At 33.9% G+C, this 22,076-nt stretch overlaps 1 protein-coding gene and 1 non-coding gene across 2 annotated transcripts; both read right to left on the bottom strand.

Moving 5' to 3' along the window:
- Positions 1-1,579: 1,579 nt before the first annotated feature.
- Positions 1,580-5,969, bottom strand: LOC127125623 (uncharacterized). Its single transcript, XM_051054402.1, has 5 exons — positions 5,693-5,969; positions 5,375-5,610; positions 2,995-3,107; positions 2,219-2,359; positions 1,580-2,065 (listed from the first exon to the last, which is right to left on the bottom strand). The coding sequence occupies exons 1-5, from the start codon at positions 5,937-5,939 to the stop codon at positions 1,816-1,818; spliced, it is 987 nt and encodes a 328-aa protein (XP_050910359.1). The 5' UTR covers positions 5,940-5,969; the 3' UTR covers positions 1,580-1,815.
- A 63-nt stretch (positions 5,970-6,032) lies between these two features.
- TRNAL-UAG (transfer RNA leucine (anticodon UAG)) lies at positions 6,033-6,112 on the bottom strand. Its single transcript has one exon. It is a non-coding gene; the product is annotated as a tRNA-Leu (tRNA).
- Between the last annotated feature and the right edge of the window lie 15,964 nt (positions 6,113-22,076).

Here is a 22,076-nt window from a genome sequence, read left to right as displayed (position 1 = left end):
CGATCCTTATTCCAAAACAAAAATCATCCAATATGGATATCAAACTCCACCTCAATTTCTATTTTGTTTCTAAGGCACGAAGAAATAAAAAATTACTTATGAAAGTACAATAGATTAATAACAAGCAAAGAAGTATGAAAAAATGATAGCTCACTCAGTGATAGATTCCACATTTTCACTCCACAAATATATTCAAATTTGTCTCCACATGACTTGTTAGATGTTTTGCAAGTCGGACAAGACTACCATTCAAATTTGAAGATTTTGAATTTTTTGATAGTGTCAATGGTTGTGGCAAAGCAATCCTTTTATTAAATCATAGAAAGTCAACCAATATATGAATAAAGTTTTGAGAAATGGAAAGGAAAAAATATAACATACATTTCCCAATTCATTGATTAGAGGAATAATCTTGACCTAGTCCAATTTTTGTTGGTTGATTGTACCAATTAATCACAAGTTTGGGTCAAAGAATGAAAAGTAAAAAATATCAGTTACAGATCAGCTGCATGTGAAAATGAAAATCATGCTTGTTCAGTATTCGGAGTTATAACGAATTCCTTGAGCAAATAAAATGAAAAGCACTTTAAACCAAATGAAAAACATGTTTTAAAGTCAAAATGTCAAGTTACAGAAGATTTCTTGCAAACATATAAACTTAAACTTTAACAAAACAAACATTCAATTACAACAGACGTGTCACATATAGAAACCATTGACTTCTACTCGAAAAAAATAAGTTTAACAAATAACAAACGCATCATAAGAAAAATAACATGACATATACAAACATGACAAATATTTTTTTAATGAAATTTAATGATTTTAAGAGAGCTTCAAACTCAGTTAAATCCAATGAACTCACGAAAATAATGGTTTTAACATTTAGCAGAAAAATTCAATTAACACATATTTTGCAACAACCAATTTGACATTCTCACAAAATAATTCGAAAACCATTATTAATGGGTTCGATTTGGGTGAGATACATGGAAAGTTAATAACAAAATAGTATAAAAAATCATTAAACAATTTTTCCCCCACGAAATAATTACATCAACAAATCAGAAAATGTAATTTTTAGCTCTTTTAGTTCAAGAAACCACAAAAAAGGAACAAACTTTCATAATATAAGAAAGGAGAATAGAAAGAACCATGGACTCAAATGAGGTTTGATGAGAAGAGAGTTGAAGCTTCCCGGAGTGAGGTAGCAAAGCAACGGAGAGAGGGTGTCGGATGAGAGAAAATGAGGTTGGAGAGAAAGTGAGGTAATGAGAAACAAAGAGATGGTGTGAAGTGTGAAGGAGTGTGTTTTGGGAGAAAATAGTATTGATAATGTTGGCAAATAAAATAATGCCACGTGTAATGCAATGAGATATGTAGAAGGGATTTAATTGATACCTTTGTTGATTACATATTAGTAAATTGTAAGAACATAAAGAACAGATTCAAAAGTGCATTTAGTAGTGTAAATTGTAAGAACGTAAAGAACAAATTCAGAAGTGCATGCAATAGAATTATAATGGGTTGATACTATACCCGGTACATGTATAAACATATAAAAATAATAAAACATTACTTGAAGGTGAAAATGATATATATGAATATATCTCGGTATTATTTCTTCAATTATGAGGTGTGGTATGAAGTGGTAAATGAGGAGAGTACAGTAAATTTACTAAAAAAAAATTGGTAGCCTATCAATTTTTAAGTTATTAACCAACCAACCACTTCTGCTCATTGTTATGAATTTCTAACTCTTGGACACAAGAATTTTCTATGATGGATACCCCAATAGTTCAAATAAAACAGGAACTAAAGGGATGCCATCTTGGAAGCCACAATCTCAAGAAGTCCCTTTGGGTTGTCAACATGAACCCAATGACCAGCATTTGGAAGAACACAGAAGGAAACCTTTCCAGCAGAATCGGTTCCTTCTTGACTAGCTAGTTTTTGGATCCGCTCGATAGCCTCTTGGTCCCATCTATCACTCTTTTCAGCGCGCACAATTACTATTTCCATACCTTTTGGAGGGTTCTCCAATAGACTCCAATAGGACTTTTCCCTGCAGAATTTTAACATTAAGGATTGTTACTTTGGTGCTGCTACAGAAAACACTTGAGATGAGGAAAGAACAAAAATAAATATAAACAAAAAATTTAGACTGTTCTTTAAACAGTCATTTTGATTTCAAAAGAAGTTAATTTGCTTCATTTACCAGTAAGAATCGAACATCTCCTTAGCACTCTGAAGATCAAATATCCATGTCTCATGATCACCAACCTTCTTCAGGTTGGTGCCTATCCAATCTGCGAGTGTCTTGGAGTAACCAAGTCCCATCAAATGACTCACAAGCCACCTGAAAAGAGGTGCAAAGTACATTACAGCCTAAGAGAAAAAATAGATTGGAACGAGGAGGCTTCATGCGATGCACATGCACGGTCTCGTCAAAAGAAAATTAAGAAAGAACTTACAGACTTACAGTGTCCTACTCTTCTTGATAAACTAGATCAATCACCCATGCGATGCACCGCTCTATTGCTTGTGGTTTTAAGAATATTTGTAGAATTTGATAAACTCTACTTTAATTCTCTAGTGATATAGTCATCTCTCAAAAATATTCAAATGTTTGATGTTCATATAAGAAATAAAAAGACTGATATCTAGAATGAAATGTCTAACTGTATCCATAAAACTTCATGTCATATGTACTGTTTTACCATAAACAGAGTAGCATCATAAAATAAAGACGGTGATGTTTAATGCATACTTGAAAACATTTGGTTGAACATCAAAAGTGATAAGTGAACCATCACTGTACAGTTTCTTTACTTACAATCAGTTTTTTTAACTGCAATGTTTGGCATATATTTGTAGACTTTCACTGTACAGTTAAACAACACATAACGCCAAGACTTGCAACAAATTGACTACTGGCCTATTGACAACCTAAGTACAAACATGGAAGAGAATAGTTTAGGGATAGAGTCTCACTTTCGAGATGGGATTTGTGACGGTAAACTTTCCAAAGTCTTTAAAACATTGCGGACTTCATCGCTTTTGTTTTCAGAGTTCACTTCTGCCGGGACAGAATCCAATACCCAAAGCTGTTCTTCAGCAGGAATAAAAAGAGAAAATTCTTATAAATAATGTACTGGATATTAGTATCTAAAAGTGAAAAATATAAGCACTCGAGTAAAATGCAATCCACTTGATAGTTGTAATAAGCAACATACAAAGGGCATAAGTCCTATACTAAAAATGCCTCAAACTAAAATTTGTAATAAAATAATTCTTGAAAACAGAAAAATACTATGGCATAGAAAACCTGAGAAGAGGAGAGAAAATGGAAAGCATATGGAGGATATCATATGTTTCTTAAAGGTTATCAACTGAATTGGCTGTATCAGTTCTGTTTGGATCTGTTTTTTATTTGGTTTCTGGGAGTTGCCTCACATGGTTGCAGGGCGTCCTGCACGTCAAGTTTCCTATCAGGTCAGAAGTTGCGAATTGCTGATGATTATTTATCCTGCCGCTGAAGAACAAATCAACAAATTGGAGATGCAATTGTTACTTGTTGCTGTATTTTTGCACCGATTCTGGTTTTTTCAGTTTGCACCTTTTTTGTCATGTAGAAGCCAAATGTATTTTAATAACACGATTATAGATGAAGAAACACAAGATATGCATCACCAAAAATCTGTTTGCACAGCTTGCCTCCAAAGACAAATTGTCGCTATAGTTTGCAACCGCCTGCTGCACGTTCTTGGCAACTTTTGAAATATGCTGCTTTCTGTTGTACCAATTCTTGGTGGGCAACCATCGTCTTGTGGCGGCCATATGCTGCGGCATAATAAGGTTGTTGCTGGTCACGTACCAAGATGGTTTTTTCCGTCATAGAAACTGAGTCTACAAGCTGCTGCCACATATCAGAAATTGATTCTCATCAAATTTCTCATCAAGATGCTGGTTGCTGTTGCAATTAGTGGCTGCTATCACATGTATTAGGATACATTATCCATTACATTCTCTTTTGGTTGTGGACAATTGTATTAGTAAAATACTTCGTTTATTTCTCTTAGGAGTTTGGGTTTTACAAGATTTTGGTTGGTGATAACGTAGTGTAGTGATGTTCAGCAACATTTTACTTGTACTAGCATTTTTTTTGCTACCGGCTATTCTTGGCCACGGCTTGTGCTCAAATTTAGCCTTTTATTCCGATTAATATATTGATATGGCTTGTTAAAAAAATTAACTGATTCCCTTTCTATTCAGGAGGATATATAGCATACTGTTCTGGATTTGGTCTCAGCTCAACTGCGCCTAATAGGAAGACAGCAATTAGTAAGGGAGCAGGGGTGGGTGGCCTAATCCCCAAGTTTTTAGTAGAAAGTTAGTATAGCCAAGCACGTGCAGATTTAAAGAGGCGTGATGGACAACCGAATAACTCCAAGATAACTGATAAAGTTATTATTACCAAATGACAATATAAGTCGGATAACACCGCGAGTCATGGTACAAATTCATTTTGAGTTATACTATCAGTCAATTCACTCCTGTATGATTACTAACATGATTAGAGGAGTGTCCTGTTTCAATATGAGTAGGGCCACACTCAAGAATTTAGAGAGAAAAACTAGAGATAATAAAAGAAGAAAGGATGATATTACAGAAAGTTAAGCCACACTACTTCATTTATCTCTGGATAACTTTGGTCTAAGCTAATGAGAGGGAGGGAAGAAGAATTAAATTCTCTTAACAAGTAATTCCCTTCAGCCCAAAAAAGCACAAGTCTCATTACAAGCTACAATTAGCACATCACGCAACTCATAAGGTAGATGTTTTTCTCTGTTAAACCACATTTACTTTTTAACCAGCAACACATTACATATTTTTAATGCACCACAAAGTATGCACATTTACAAGCATTACAATCACAAAGGACCTACTGCCGACTTCTATATTCACAGAGTGGTTTTGTCAATTGTGATCACATTGCTCAAATTCTACAAGGCTACAGCACCGCAATAGACACTATTTAACAACACATTGTACTAAATCACCGCAATAGACACTATTTAACAACACATTGTACTAAATAGTGTACTAAATAGCATATCTCATAATAATAATAATAATAATAATAATAATAATAATAATAATAATAATAATAATAATAACGATTTGTTCAAATTTCTCTATGTTGTTATCCTATGCTGTGCTATAGCCGCTATTTGTATTTGACAACACTAATTCAAATCAATGTAAAAATTGGAAAACTTGTACACCACCAAATTCAATCATTGAACTTCATTTATAACAGACCATACTAGTAACAAATAACACAAAAAATGTGATTGTGAAGATGAAAAACCTGTTTAGGCCATTGAGCAGAATCCCCATATTCACCACTTCTACAACTATGACCAAACTGTAGAGCCACTTTTCCACCCATGGAGTGACCAATAACAACCTCAGGCCAAGACCAACCTTCAGCCTTTACCAAATCAGCCAAATCTTTAGCCGCATTCTCCAAATTATGAGGCGGATCCAGCTTCCTCTCCGCCGATTTCCCATGATTCCTCATATCCATCAACACCGTCCTCCAATCTACACCCAAAACAGAACACATCATAACCATTTCAATTCAGACTTCACATACAATAAATAGAGAATTCGGAGAGAGTAATACTGGAAGAGGGAGAGGAATTGGAGAGCGTGGCCAAGAGATTGCGAGAGAAGGATCTCCAATTTCTGTTGGATCCCAAAAAGCCATGGATGATTACGGCTGTGGAGGTGTAGGGTTTATCCGGATGAGCACGCGATTCTTCGTAGGCTATGGTTTCAATCCATCTCGGACGCGTGAAACTCGGTGAGTTCAGAAAGCGAGTTAGAGTGAACAGGTGTGAAAATTTTCGGTTTCCCAGATGTGCCGCCATTTTTGTTTACGTGTAAACACGAAGCATATGAAATAGATATAATAAAAAAAAATTAAAAATTTATTTAAAAAAAATATGACAAAAATAAATTTTTGACAGCTGTGGGATTTGAACCCACGCCCTTTCGGACCAGAGCCTAAATCTGGCGCCTTAGACCACTCGGCCAAACTGTCCTATGTTTATTATTTTGAATGTAAAAGGTTATAGTACCTTAAATACCAAATTGGTTCACATAATAATATTGGTTAAGATGAATCATTTGTCTATGTGCAAAGTTGTTTGGAACTTTATAAATTAATGATGTCAACTAAAAATGAGTTTGTTTCAAAACAACAAATCCTATCCTTACTTTAAAATATAAAAGTCCTAACCTGTACTAAGAACAAAATCAATTTTTATTATTGCATGTCCATCAACACTGTTTCATTGTTGTTTATTGAATTTATTATACTTCTAAACTATATTGCATGCCATTCAATTTTAGTAATTGAACTTATAAAAGTAATTTTAATTTAAAAACATAAATTGACAAAAATTAATTATATTTAAATCTATCTTGACATAAATTATTATTTATTTATTTTATTAAAAAAATTTAGTGCTATATAATAGAAAAAATAATTATATTAAAAAAACTGAATCATGTGAAAGATAATAAGAAAATTGATATCTCAATTAAGGATTTAGGACTAGTTCAAAAAATTGTTATTGAGACAATTGTTTTAAGCCTTCAATTTTCTTTTATTTTAACTAATTTTAAATCTTTTTGTATAAACTCTATTCATTAATCTTTGCTACTTCTAGGTTGTTTACTGAGAATAATAATCAATTTTGTGAGTATAATTAAGGTTTACGTTGTGTTTTTTAATATTGCAAAACTTAATTAAATATAAAACTAATTGTATTATTTTTAACTTTTAAAGAACCTCAATTCAACTTTTTTTATGCCTTTAGATCAATTGAATTGATATTATGAAGTTTCGATAATGGATCTATTAAAAGGTATAGTATAAATTTTTGCAACTAATTTGTACTTGATTAAGTATTTTTTTACTAATCCTACCATGTCATGTTATAAGTTTAGCAACTTTTTAATGATATTAATTTGTATTTGATTAACTATTTTTTTACGAGGCCTACCATGGCCCGTTTGTTTTGGGTTTTTCTTTAAAATAATTTTTACAGTATTATATATTTTAGTGTAAAAAAAATTTACAAAGAAATTTTTCATAAAAGTTTCATATGAAATTTTGGTTTGAATAGTTATTCTTAAAATGTTATTTTAGGTATTTCATCATTTTATCGAAACTTTTTTTGGATATCAAAATTTCAAAAAATCACTTAATTTTGAAGCTATTTCAAATAGCTTTTCATGAAAATCATTTTTGTGATACAACTTTTTGAAAAAATTGTGATTTTGACTATGTTTTGATCTTCAATAATGTATATTTATGTTATAGGATGAACAATTCAATCTTTTAATTTATAAAAAATAAATTTAAAAAAATTTGTAACATTTTGAAAAACGTTTTTGTAAAATCCATTTTAAAAAATACAAAGAAAAAAATCCATTTTTTTAAAGCTAAAACAAACTGGCTCAATGTTATGTTATAAGTTTATCAACTTTTCAATGATACTAATTTGTATTTGATTAACTACTTTTTGACGAGTCCTACCATATCATGTTATAAGTTTAGAAACTTTTCAATGATACTGCACTGTCACGATTTCATACTTAAATATTTTGTGTCCATAGGTCTCGTGCTTATAAGACTTTTGTATTGTCAGGATTTCTTATTTAAACATTTTGTCTCTACATGTCTTGTGCTTGGAGATTGTGTACCGATATATTCTTAATAACATAGGCTCATTTAGCATCAATCAACTTTTACCCTTTAAACGTAGGGCTCACTAGGATCCTTGGGAGTACTCAAGAAGAGAGGGGTGAGCTTATACCAATCTTGAGTAGGATTGGCGAAGCTCATTGCTATGAAAAGGGGAGCGGGCTCATCCAGTCATAAGGTCGATGACTCGAGGTAAGGAGATAAGCTCAACCTCACTGACTCAATGATGAGTCATAAAACGGTCACAAATAGCAAATTTTAAAAACACTCAAATAAAGGTAATGTTTTATTCTGGAACTAGAAATGTGTGTAAAATTAATGATGAGGAATCCTGAAGCGAGGGTGTTGATATATGATACGGAGGTGCGGGGGTGGACCTACAAGGTTAACACTTCAATATCCAAGTCATTTCAAGATTCAAGAAGATTGTAGTGAAAAGTGAAGAACAGAAAGTGTACCTTGCATTTCTCGTGATATGACTTTACATCTTGGGTCATTTGGAGTGGATTGATATTAATTTAGGCCTTATCTCTTTGGGTCTTTGGTCGGTCCAGAACAATTACCCCCAAGGCTTGACGGACACTTTTGACTTAAGGGAAACCTTTATCGGTCGGGGACAACCTTAGAGGAGCTTGTTCACTTTGAATCCGTACCGAAAACGCTTGGAATCAGTTGAAAAGGTAGTGGGAGACAAGTGCATTAAATGCTTTCTAATCAACAAATTATTTCGCTTCTTTCTTCAGGCGCGTGGCCCTAAGGGTGCAGGTTATGGCATGGCTTCCCTACCTAGGGTGCTTAAGTACTTTGGATCTTCGTAACTTTTGACGAGACGACTGACTTGCTACCTTCATGTCTTTCTCCTGCTTTTGATTTGAACCATTGATCATCGCCGAACTTATTTATAAAAGGTAGGTCTTACCCATATAGTCCTTTTTCATTTTCCTGATATTCCACGCTCATTCTTTCTTTCTAGGTTTGGCCACCAGCTCTCTTGCTCAAATGTTTGGCCATTCTATCGATTATTTATCTCCCATTCTCCTAAACAGACATGAAATTGTATTTTTCTACATATAGTCATGGTCAAGCTAGGGAATATGCCTGTAAATGGTGCTTTTGGGCTTACCAGCGAAAACTATTCATCGTCTTCAGAAGTGGAAAATCTCGAATCTGTGGAACTCCTTTATGGATGAAATTTCCATGTCCTTACTCCAGATACACCTCAAGGTGCCTATGTATCAGGATAAGATTCTTCTGACGGTGACAACGATTTATAGATGAGTGATACTTCCAATCGTATTGCTTCTTTGGCTTGTGCTGAATATAATTGGTATCTTGTTTGATCTGAAATATCGATGCTAGAAACGATTTTCTCTATCCAGCCTCTCGGGGAAAACCCTTCCAGTTGAGGCCCTAATGTCGTTGATCAACCTGGTTTACTTTATAATGCAGGTGCAAAATTCTCTCAACAGAAAGAGTCAATGGCGACGACAAACATGAATGATTACTCTTGGGTGGAGCCTGAGTATCTAAGGATATTTTCCTATATATCCAGAAGGTTATTATGAGGGATGCCTCATTCAAGGTGGGATCATCTTCAAATAGGATGATCTCGACAATCCCCACTAGCAAATGAGTATGCAACAAGTTTGAAGGATGTTATATTCCTTTGTATGACTATATCTTCTAGAAGTTGGGAGTACGACTCTTGTTTGCTTCTTTCGAGAAAGAAATACTAAATCACCTTCGTATTCCTCTCATGCAACTTCATATGTGTGATTGGACCTTTGTGAGGGTATTCTAGTACTAGTATGAATACCAGTGAGACATGCTTCCAAGAACATCTTCTTAGATCTCTTTGATGCAGATGCCATTTCCAAGAAGGTCGTTGGCTACAATCTTGTTTCTCTTTGTCAGGCTAATAATAAAGTCTTCCGCATTTATAAAGAGAGTTGGAAAAAGTTCAAGATTGACTACTTCTTGGCCACTCACATTTCCCCTCATGCTCATACAAAATTTTATGTTCTTCTAATCCCTTCTTCAGTATCGTCGTATATACCGACCAGGAGAGACGATTCTAGCCCCCGAACCACTTCTTAGAAGAGGTTAATTTTTAATCTATTTTATTTTATTACCTCACTGATGTGGAGAAACCCATGAAGGCGACTATGCTTTTCTTTTTTTTTTCTGAGGAGATACGTTGTCGGGATATCGCTAATGTGAAATTTGTTAAGGAGCGAAAGGAACTCTTTGGTATTAATGACAACTTAGAAAGTGCACTAAACATATCAAAGTGATAAGATTTAACAAAATGATTTGTGTGCTATTGAAAGTAAATTGGGTTTTTTTTGTTTGTTTAAATAAAATAAAATTGTTAGAAAAGATTAACGAAGATTAGGCCTTCTTTCGAATCCCCTAAATTTTCATATTGATGACTGCGTTTATTTGTCTAAATTTAATTTCATAAAATTATGACAAATTAGTAAGACAATTATACTCAATTCCTTTGTGTATAACTCACTAATTTAAATTATAACTCACTAATTCCTTAGGCCAACTGGATAGTAAAATCAGACAATCTACGTTCATTAATTCTTTAATGTAGTACCCCAAATTTTGTCTGGGCAAATAAAAAATTTCAAAATATATTGGATTTTGTATTTTTTATTGCATTTTTATCATTTAAAAAGAATTCAAATATATCAACAACAACAACAAAATTTAATTTACCATTTTATTTTTTATTTCTTGCCATCATTACATTTATCATTTTTATTTATTTCCTTTTAAAGTCTATAAAAATCAAATAAAAAATATTTATTTGTTTTAAGTATTTATTTATTACAAATAAATTATAATTTTGTAACCTAAAAAACAAATTTACAGCTAGAGAAATATTCCTCTTTTAGTGTGTCTATGTTCTTCTTTTTATTTCACTTTTTTCTCATTTCCATTTGTGTCACCACAATAACACACTAACGCAATAACAAAAGCAGGAAAACACAGATAATAACTACACAGTAATAAAAAAAATACCTTTATTTTTAATACACCATTGAAACCATTGACACATCTCATAACCAAAGAGCAATTCATCAAAATACAATATTACTTCATCACCTTCATTCACCACTCAACCCACCACCAACTTCATTACAACAACAACAACCATTCGTCAACAATAACAACACAACATTACGGAAATTGAAAAAAGAGAGTAGAAAATGAAAGAAGAGAATACATAAAGGGAGAAGAATAAAAAAAACTAGAGGGAGAAGAATTGAAACCGAATAGGCGTTTTATGGTCACCAGAAATCTGACTGTCGCGATAGATAACGACTTCACTAGGGACAGCTAGAGAGTCAAGCCTAGTTTTAAATTAGTTTTGCAAATTCCATGCTTTCTTCTATTTGTCTTCTATATTTTCACGTTCTTATTTTATTATTTGTCTATGTTGGATAGATTTTGCTTATGTATTTATTGAATGCTATTTGGGGTTAGGATTTCCATTTACTTTCGAGTGAGGCTTTATACCCGAGTCTGAAAAACCTAAGTTTAAGATATAGGTTATGTAATGTTGGCCTTCGAGACATATATCTTTCTTAGTTGGCATTACGACCTCATATAGAGTAGATACTTTTGAGGATGTTGTTGTTAAATAAGTAATTGATGGTAATATTCCTAAATGGGATGCGTGACTCTAGAAACCTTATTTGGAACCTTATAGTTGTTATTAAGTTTGAAGGTTGCAAAGTGTTGGCCTTCGAGGCATATATCTCACTTGGTTCACATGAAAACCTCATTTAGGTTAGATCCTCTTGAGGATGTTGTTGTCTAATGGGTAACCCGTTATTGATGGCAGTATTCTCAAATAGGATTCGTGGTTCTATGAACCTTATTGTAATAACCCGTATAATATATATCTAGAATAATATCATACAAGTGTTAATGTTTGGTAGTGATCCAACACAAGTGCCTAACAACATAATTATATATAAATGTCCGTAAATAAAATACAATATATGACACATGTCATACAATAGTCCCTAAATAAAAATCTAGGAACTATGTACAATATCTACAATTTTACAAAATCCACAGCGGAAGATCAGAATAAAAGCTTCCCTTGAAACATCAATGCACAACTCCTCTTATATAATATAACCTGCAAACAATACCTGAAAAGCAACAACAATATTGGGGTGAGATAATAATTTCAGTGAGTTTCCCTATCCTATGGTTACACTCGGCTCTAAAGAGTTTCTAATCAATTTCCTATCTCAAGTCTTTAAAAGGTAAAGACTTAAGCAACTAAGGGATTTTCGCATTATATGTAAACATGTACACTTGAGTTCACCAACTTAAAGCAATCATTATTTGGAAACCTACCAAGGCACCTTTCCCCGGACAACCATACGTCTAAGGTTTACCGACACGAGTCATGGATCCTTGTATCATGCTTTAACTTTCTTGTGGATTTCATATTCTTCCACGAGACTCGTACCCAATCTAAGAACCGTCGCTCCCTATGGGACTCAACACCCATTTCGAGCCTTATTCCTTGTATGGGACTCTAACCCACCTCGAGGTCCACATCTTATATGGGACTCTAACCCATTTGGTTGCATTATGGGACTCAAACCCATTTGGTTGCATTATGGGACTTTAACCCATTTGGTTGCACTATAGGACTCTAACCCATTTGGTTGATCATATGAGACTCTAACCCATTTGGTTGAACATGCAAAGTAATAATGCATACATCTCAATTCTTAATTTTAATAAGCATCGAACTTTGGGACAGACACAATAATGGGGTTATTTCTGAATACATGACTAGTTCATCAATGCAGCGTGATTGTACACATCAATCACTAGGTGTTCATATCCACCAATTCTCATAATAATAAATCATGTTCCTTACAAAGCATATTGGTTTGTAACTAAGTTATAATTCTAGCGGCTACTTGTCCACGACACACACCAAGGTACCCTTGCATCCAAGAATTGCCACATAACTTATTTTCATAACCTATATTATCTTCCTAAGTCATTCACTTAACTATTATCCTAGGTTTCCTCACTAATTATCATATACCTTTAAACATTCATGCATACACACAAGCATCACAACCAACAATATATATAACATACATTAGTTCACAAGATGATATAACATGCTATAAGGAACATAGGCAAGACTATCACTCAACCCACCTTAATCTAACTAATTCCACTTTCAAGTCTTAAAGAAACATCCATCCCATCATCCTATGGTGGGGATTCACCGTACTTAAATGGAAATATTTAGTGGAATAAGTCATAAATGCATCTCTCTACATCATAGTCCTCTATGTTAGCTTTCTAACACATTCATTCTTGTATCGATTGGAGATACCATTCCCGTTTTATGGTGGAAATAGGGAAAGAAGTCATATACACATAATAGTATAATACCGACAAGCAAGTGATAATTGAATTATAAGCATCCAACAGGTCCTATCTCACCATGAAATAGAGCGTTGAACTAGCTTTCCAATGCATCCCACCGGTCCTCATTCTGAGTTACGAAACTCATTTTATGATGATTTCAAATCTCCATTTTTTTGCTCAATTTGTGGTCATCAATTACCAGACCAGAAAATGCCCCCAAAACTCAGTTTTAAGTTAGTAATCGATTACCAATATGTGTTAATCGATTACTGCAACAGCTAGGCTGAAAATGCCAAGTTTTCTTCATATAAATCACTTCCAAGCAATACACCATCAACCCTAATCATATTCTAATATCATCAAGCATTCATACTAAGAATTCCATCACTCTTAACATCATTTCAACATCAAGAACCACCACCAACAACAACATCACATATCAAAGTTAGCTCCAAAAGGCTCTTCAAGTTTCACATTGAAGTTTGATAGAACTGAGCTTAAAGATCTACTTCATCAGAGATCAAAGAAAATCATCGTCGAACTCAGATCCTAGAGAGAAAGAAATAGTGGACGAAAAGAAGGAGAGTAAAACGAGAAAAGAAGATTGAGACAGAACTTACTTGAAGTTGCACTCATCATCGGAAGCAGAGAGACGTCAGACTAGCTCTGGTTATGTAATCCTTACACTTTTTTCTTTAAATAATGTATACCATGATGTTTCCTTCGCTTGTTTGAGCCTTTCCCCTTTGTTAATGAGTTGAAATTGTTGTTCGGTTGTTGATTAATTTGGTTTTTGCATTATAGGGTCCTTGACGTTTGAGGTTTAGATCCGTTAGTTTGAGAGGGTTGTTGTGATTTTGGTTCATTGATTCATGGTCAGCGGGTTTTGTTTATATAAGGTGTTGAGTTTAGTTTGATTCTGAGTGCAAGACGGTAGCGCCGATGTGATGTTCATCATCCCCGCCGTCATGTTTATTTCAGGCCACCGTGTTTGATTTGGCTTGTGTTTTTTATTTGACTGTTTTTGTTTGCATGTTCAGAGTGAGAGAGAGAGAGTTCTTAGAGAGGTATTTCAATTGAATATGTGTTGGTGTTAAAGAGGTTGAGTCCTTATAAGGAATCCCTCATTATTGTACCGGTCAGAGCTCAGCGTGACGTGTGGTAGGAAATGATGGTTTTCCTCTACCATTTGTCCTTTTGGTCTGACCATAGCTAGTCAACCCCAATGATCCCATGCAGGTGCACTCTAGCCTTTACTACGTGCTTCCGGCCCTTTGGCCTTTTAATTTATTTGGTGCTTCAATCAAATGTGTTAGGTCGAGTCAACTAAGTTGACTCCCCCAACCCCACTTGGGATGACGCCTCATGGGCATGGTTTGAGCCCTTTTAGTTTTTCTGTTAGCCCCCCTTTTTTATTTTGTTTTTTATTATTACATTGATGATTGATTAATTAAATTTTGTTCTAATTAATGAATTAGGATAATTGATTTTTCATTGATTTAATAAAATAATGAAATTTCATTTCATTAAGTAATTAAAATGATTAAGATTAATAAATCTAAATAATTAATTAAAATATAATTTAATTAATTGATCTTATCTTTTGTTTAGTTACCATGATTAGCTTTTATTTTAAGTTAGTAATCGATTACCAATATGTGATAATCGATTACTACAACAGCTAGGCTGAAAAATGCCAAGTTTTCTTCATATAAATCACTTCCAAGCAACACACCATCAACCATAATCATATTCTAATATCATCAAGCATTCATACCAAGAATTTCATCACTCTTAACATCATTTCAACATCAAGTACCAACAACAACAACATCACATAGCAAAATCATCGTCGAACTCAGATCCCAGAGAGAAAGAATATTTTAAAAAATATAAACTTTAGTCCTGGGTTAAAGAATATTTTAAGATAAATATTGTAATGTGTCTTGAGAATATTGAGTTTGTGGGAGAGATATGGTCAAAAAACAAAATTGAGTTGAAAATAATTGGTTCTAACTCAATTCATATAATTGTTATTTATATAGCAAATTTGGACCATCATACGAACATTATTGTTATTTCTTTCAATTAAATTAAGAAATTAATTCTTCAAGATCAAACTCAACATCCTCAAGAACTAAAGCATCAAGTGTCATAAAGAATCGACTGAAAATAAAAATTCTATTTGGTATGATTGAAAGACTCTATTATGATAACTGCGACACTTGTTACTTGTTATAATTTTGTAGCTTCATAAGATGAATATCAAGTTAGTGTTTCTTAATGGCGACATTAAGAAATACAATATGGTGCAACGAGAGAAAATTTTGTGTCAATAGATACAAAGTTTATGGTTTGCGAACAAATAAAAACTATTTATGAGTTAATGAAATTGTCTCAATAGTGATACCATAATATTTCATAAGGTAAATGCGTCGTTTGATTTTGAGATGTCTATTATGAAAAATTATTGGATTTTACAAGTCTAGTGGGAGTAAGTTTATATTCCTAGTTTAAAGTCGATTTTATTTTATTTAGTCAGCAATGATATATGATTGTTGTGTGAAACCGATAAATCTCTAACAAAAGTTTAGCGATGAAAGATCTTGGGCACATTTCTTTTATATTAGATATTTAGATAGTTAGAGATTGTTATTAAGGTATCATCTAATTATCACAATATATATATATATATATATATATATATATATATATATATATATATATATATATATATATATATATATATATATATATATAATTGAAAATAAAACTAATATGAAAGACAGTAAACTAGGGTATTCTCAATTATCAAAGGAGACTATTAAGTCTCTATCATTGTCCAGAATAAAAGAATATGGAAATTTATAAAATTAAGTTTTTTATACTTTTTCGGTTTTTGAGAATTTTATGTATTATCTTATGTATATGCATCAGGAATAAACGTATATATAATGAGATCATTTGGCAGATACAAAAATTCAAAATTTGAATTGTTGAAATGAGGTAACCATAAGGATTATTATAAAGAACATAAGAACTTGTGCTCAAATATTAGAGATCGAATAATTTGGAGATCATCAGAATGTTCGACTCTGATCCTTTTGGATGTCTATATATAATGGACATCCTAACTCAGAAAATGCCTATAGGTATTTATGTCACTTGGTTGGATATAGTAAAAGGTTTTGAAAGACAACTCGAGCTATATTGTGACATAAGTCAGTCGGATAATGTTTCAAAAACTATTTTATAAAGTTCATTGACTTATAAGTTGTTATTGTTGATAGAAATTTTATGATAGCTGACTTACTAATCAAAGACTTGACATATAAGGTATTTTAAATTATTGTTGTCACTAAAGATGTCATAGATTAGTGAGAGTCACTCCTTCTTTATGTTTTATAATATTGTTTTGAAATCGATACATACATTATGTTAAGATTATCTGCATAAAGTTTATGAGGTTATTATTGATATAACCATTTCTGTATCATTTATGCAAATATTGAATTTACAAACTTCACTTTGATCTCAATAAAGAATTCAGTTGGACCATTTCGAAATAAGCATGACTCAGAGAGCACATTACATGAAATTTTTATGTCACTTATCCATATTGATCTATGTCATTAAGTACATTGATGTGGTGGTCGTCGGGGTTATGTCAAGTTATACGTCAATGACAACAGTCGCGGTGGTCCCATTATTGATGTATGGGATGATCCAGATTGTAAAATTGAAATCTAAAGATAAATAGCATTCAAATGCGCACCTAAAAAATTATGATATAATTATTAAAAGTATATTGCCCAAGTGATAGATTATTGGAATATTTTATAATTTAAATATTATTTATTATATTCCAATAATCATTATCTGGACATATATATTTTAATTATATTAGTTATTTATCAAATTAAGAGCCTTAATTGATTAAGTGATCAAATAAATTTAAAAGACTATTTAGATTTCTATTTAGTAATTAATTAATTAATTAATTAAGTGAATATGAGATCAAATATGTGTGGATGTCAGGATGACCCATTTTGAAATAATGTGAATCCTAAATATTGGTCATCATCCTATATATAGGCTATGATCCTCAATTTACCGTACCCAAGCCATTTAACTCTTCTCCTAACTGATAAGTGCATATTTATGCATAATTCTCCTACTTTTTACTTAGGCATTTCTTTATTTTATTTTGTTTATTTTTATATTTTATTATGTTTTCATATTTTATTTTATTTTTAGTTTAATTTAATTTTCGCACTTATTTTTCAGCTTTAGCAGTCTGCGCGGAAACGATCATAACTGGAGTTCCGGGAATCCGTTTGAGGCGTTCTAAAAATCGCCGGAAAGCTAAGAGAGAGAGCTACGACTTTTGTGTTGGAGTCGAAGTCAGATTCGGAGCTCAAAATTCCAGAATTTCGTTTCAAGTTACAGCATTAGAATTTGTATTTTTGTTGGGTCATTTGTAGTGGGTTGGGTCGACCCAGTTGAGTTGTAAAACGGGTCTTTGTTTTCCCCTAGGTCTAGCAGCCGTAAACCATGAGGAATTGAACGGAAAAATGACTATTGATGCACGAATTTGAGAGCTTGCAAGGAATGACTATGGAGAACTAATTTCCCAAGAATCAATTCACTGTAATCGGATGCCACTTTGAGGTTCTTTTATAATTTTCCATTAATATGTTCCTTTGAATTATATCTATAATCACAATTACTTGCTTAATTTAATTGTTTTTACATGATAGAATTCTTTAATTTGATTGTTGTCTGCTTTTGAATCAATTTCGTGATTAGTGTAGCTTTTGCATTATCGCGTTCGATCATATTGCGTTTGCTTAATTCGCAATAGTTTTAATCCGTTTGCTTTACTCAGAATTCAGGGGCATACTTCGTATAATTGTTATTGCGCTTGTCAGTAGCTGTTGTAATCGAATAGGATCAGACTCGTTTAGGGAATTGGAATTTTATAGGGATCAATGATAAGTCGGAAGATGATATAGTGGGTTGATTCGTTTCAGCTTATTCAAATAATCACTTTTCATAATCACTTATTTTCTGCATTTTTGTAATTGAACACCAAATCAACTCCCCCATTCGATTACGTTTAATTATTACAAACAAGAATCCTTGAGACGATATTCGAGTTTAATTGTCGCTGTATTAAGTTTTTACAAAATTACTCGTTTTGATCCGCGCGCGACAGCGGATCAAATTGGCGCCGTTGCCGGGGATTCTTGTTTCTTTTAATCGTTTTTAGAGTCATAGGTTGAGTGTCTAAGCGTATAGGTCCTAGTTTCCCCACAGTTTCGTCCAACTTGCGTTCGGGTGTTTTTGCGGTTTAGGAAAAAAATCTGTTTTTAGGAAAATCGTGTCAGATTATTCCGATTTTTTGTCGATTTATTAGGAAAAAATCAAGGATCAAGAGCCTCTATTTAGAAACTAAATAGTGGACGACACCCTAAAAAATCAAAATTCCTTATTTTTCTATTTTTTATGATTTTTTTTCTGTTTTGATAGTTTTAGAAAATTCCGAAAAAATTCTCAAAAATGTTAAATGACGTTTTTAGATTAATTTCGGTGTTAGTTTATTTTTCTAAATTTATTTTAATCGTTTTCCTTCATTGTGTTTGTTTTTGACAATGGCTGATAATAGAACCTTAAGGCAGTTAGCTGCTCCTGATGTGAATTACAATGGTTTGTGTATTGAATATGATGTTGCTGCTGTTCCTTTTGAATTAAAATCGGGTTTAATACACTTGTTGCCAAAGTTTAGTGGTCTTGCAGGTGAAGATCCACATAGACATCTCAAAGAATTTCAGGTTGTGTGCTCTACACCGTTGAGGCCTGAAGGAATAACTGAAGACCATATCAAACTTCGAGCTTTTCCTTTTTCATTGCAGGGTGCAGCAAAGGATTGGATTTATTATCTCGAGCCAAACTCAATTGCAAGTTGGACTGCCCTGAAAAAAGTGTTCCTAGAGAGATACTTTCCGGCCTCCAGGGCTGCCTCAATAAGAAAGGAGATTTGTGGTATTAGACAAGGTAATGAGTCGTTGACCGAGTATTGGGAGAGATTCAAGCACTTGGTATCTAGCTGCCCTCAACACCAGATCACAGAGCAACTACTCATCCAATACTTTTATGAGGGGTTGTTACCGATGGACAGGAATATTCTTGATGCTGCTAGTGGTGGAGCACTAGTCGATAAAACTCCAGCTTCTGCCAAAGCACTTATTGAAAATATGTCTCTTAATTCTCAACAGTTCACTACTAGAGATAATTCTGTTCACAGCAAAGGCGTGAGTCAAATTCAAGTTTCTTCCAACAAGGCTTTAGAGACCAGAATTGACGAACTCACCACCTTAGTCAAACAACTGGCAGTAGCAAAACCTCAAACAGCAACTGTGTGTGGCATTTGCACTTCTCCTGAGCATCCGACCGATACTTGTCCTATTCTGAGAGACGAGTCCATTACTGAGTTGCCACAAGCTTATGCAGCCAACCTTTACAATCAAAACAGGTACAACAACACTCCTGACCTGTCCACCAACAAATACCATCCCAATTGGAGGAACCATCCCAACCTTCGATATGGAAACCCGCAAACCAGCCAACAACAGAACTCACCTCAAGTGGCTACCCCAGCACCTTCCGGACCATCCTTGGAGGATCTTGTTAAGCAAATGGCCGTGAACAACCTCCAATTCCAACAAAGGACCGATGCTAGCATTCAGACCTTGAACACACAGATGGGACAACTTGCTACTCAAATAAATAACATGCAAGCTCAAGGTTCGAACCAACTTCCAGCCCAGACAGTTTTCAATCCGAATGGTCCTAATGCTAATGTGAGCGCAATTTCTTTGAGATCCGGAAAACTTACAGAACCAGCCCCTGAAAAAAATAAAAAAATCATTGAGGTAACTTCTGAACTTTCTCCTTCTGAACCTCACTCAGCTGAACTTTCTTCTCCTTCTTCTATTGTGGTCGAAACTGAAAAAATTAAAGAAAAGGAGTATGTGCCACCAGTCCCTTTTCCACATAGAGTTCTGAAAAATAAAAGAATTGAGGAGGGAGACAAAGAAAGAGAGATATTGGATGTTTTTCGAAAGGTTGCGGTAAACATTCCGCTACTTGATGTTATTAAGCAGATTCCTAAGTATGCAAAGTTTCTGAAAGATTTGTGTACCAACAAGAGGAGGATTAAGGGAAGCGAAAAAGTAAATTTAGGACAAAATATTTCTGCCTTTATTCAGCCCAAACAATCATCCAAACAGATTGTAGGCGAGCAAAATGTTTCAGCCCTCACTACTCAGGTTCTGCCACAAAAGCAGAAGGATCCGGGAACATTTGTTATTCCTTGTACCATCGGGGATAGTAAATTTGAGAATTGCATGCTTGATTTGGGAGCGGGCATTAATGTTATGCCTACTTCTGTTTGTAATAACCTTTGTCTTGGTCCTTTGCAGCATACAGGTTTAATCATTCAATTGGCAAACAGGAGCAACGCTCGACCCGCCGGGGTAGTCGAAGATGTTCTTGTTCAAGTTAACGATTTGATTTTTCCTGCAGATTTTTATATTCTAGACATGGAAGGAGAAACCAAGGCAAGCGGAGCTCCCATCATTTTAGGCAGACCGTTCATGAAAACGGCGAAGACAAAAATTGATGTTGACGATGGAACCATGTCCATGGAATTTGGTGACATTGTCGCAAAATTTAACATTTTTGATGCCATGAAACACCATGTGGAGGAGCATTCCATTTTTCATATTGAGCTGATTTCTGAATTAGTTGATGACTCTAGTTCTGAACTATTTGCGCTTGATTTTCCATCTCTCTCTGGTTTTGATGATATTTATTCATGTTCTGATTGTACTGACACTAACGTTTGTGTTGTCTATGCTGAGATTGATGCTGCCTTACAGGCTGATACATTTCCGACAGGTGAAGTTGTTACCAATAAACTTGTTTTTGCAGTTGATGCTCTTGCATTCCCGGCTGCCCCAAGCACTCCATCCACCGAGCAGCCCCCGTCCTTAGAGCTAAAAGAGCTCCCTGAGAACCTGAAATATGCTTACTTGGAGAGTAATGAGAAATTCCCTGTTATTATCTCTTCTAACCTTGATTTCGATCAAGAAAATAAGCTTTTGCAGATTTTAAGGAAGCATAAAAAGGCATTTGGTTGGACATTGGCTAACATTCCAAGTCATATCACCTTCACGTGTCAATTTGACACTTTTACTTTTAGAAGATTCTTTGATCCTGGAATAAAAGGCGAAGATACTAATAAAAATTTCAAGTTCAATGGACATTACCCAAAGCTATTCCATGACAACCCCACTTTGGAAGAAGAAAATGTAGAATATATCTCTTTGGGAAAGGCTGCTTATGTGATCACCTATCCTCATTGACTACTCGGGTGTGTTCTTTCCTCTCTCTTCTCTCTCTTATTTTATGTTTGTTTCTTTCATTGAGGACAATGCATATTTTAAGTGTGAGGGAGAGAATACTTTAGTTTCTTTGTTTTTGTTCTTTGTTTTGTTTTGTTTTTGTTTTTGTTTTCTTTCTAAAAAAATTGCATCTTCTTGAAAGTTTTAGGCTATAGATTACTTTGAGTCGAGTTTGCGGAGACTTGAGAAAAATTCACAAGATCGGTATTGTTTTAACACCGTAAGTCTCCTGCATATGGAAATTGAGTTGAATTTTTATTATGTTTTAGCCTTAAATTCTCATTCTCTGACAGCTCTTGAGTAGTTTATTTCAGCAATCAGCACCATCTCACACACACTCTACGCAGGGAAGCCGATGAATATAAGTGAGTGTTCCGAAAAAGAAAAAAAAAAGA

The sequence above is a fragment of the Lathyrus oleraceus genome, chromosome 3 (assembly GCF_024323335.1).
Source record: "Lathyrus oleraceus cultivar Zhongwan6 chromosome 3, CAAS_Psat_ZW6_1.0, whole genome shotgun sequence".
NCBI lineage: Eukaryota > Viridiplantae > Streptophyta > Magnoliopsida > Fabales > Fabaceae > Lathyrus > Lathyrus oleraceus.
Note: the sequence above shows the minus strand (reverse complement) of the source record. Positions and strands in the feature narration are given on the sequence as shown.

Excerpts from the sequence above, each read along its gene's own strand:
- LOC127125623 (XM_051054402.1), bottom strand. The coding sequence starts at position 5,939 with ATGGCGGCACATCTGGGAAACCGAAAATTTTCACACCTGTTCACTCTA. Across the intron at positions 5,611-5,692 it reads CAATTCCTCTCCCTCTTCCA|ATTGGAGGACGGTGTTGATG; the intron begins GTATTACTCTCT and ends TTTTGGGTGTAG. Across the intron at positions 2,066-2,218 it reads GAGATGTTCGATTCTTACTG|GGAAAAGTCCTATTGGAGTC; the intron begins GTAAATGAAGCA and ends AAAATTCTGCAG.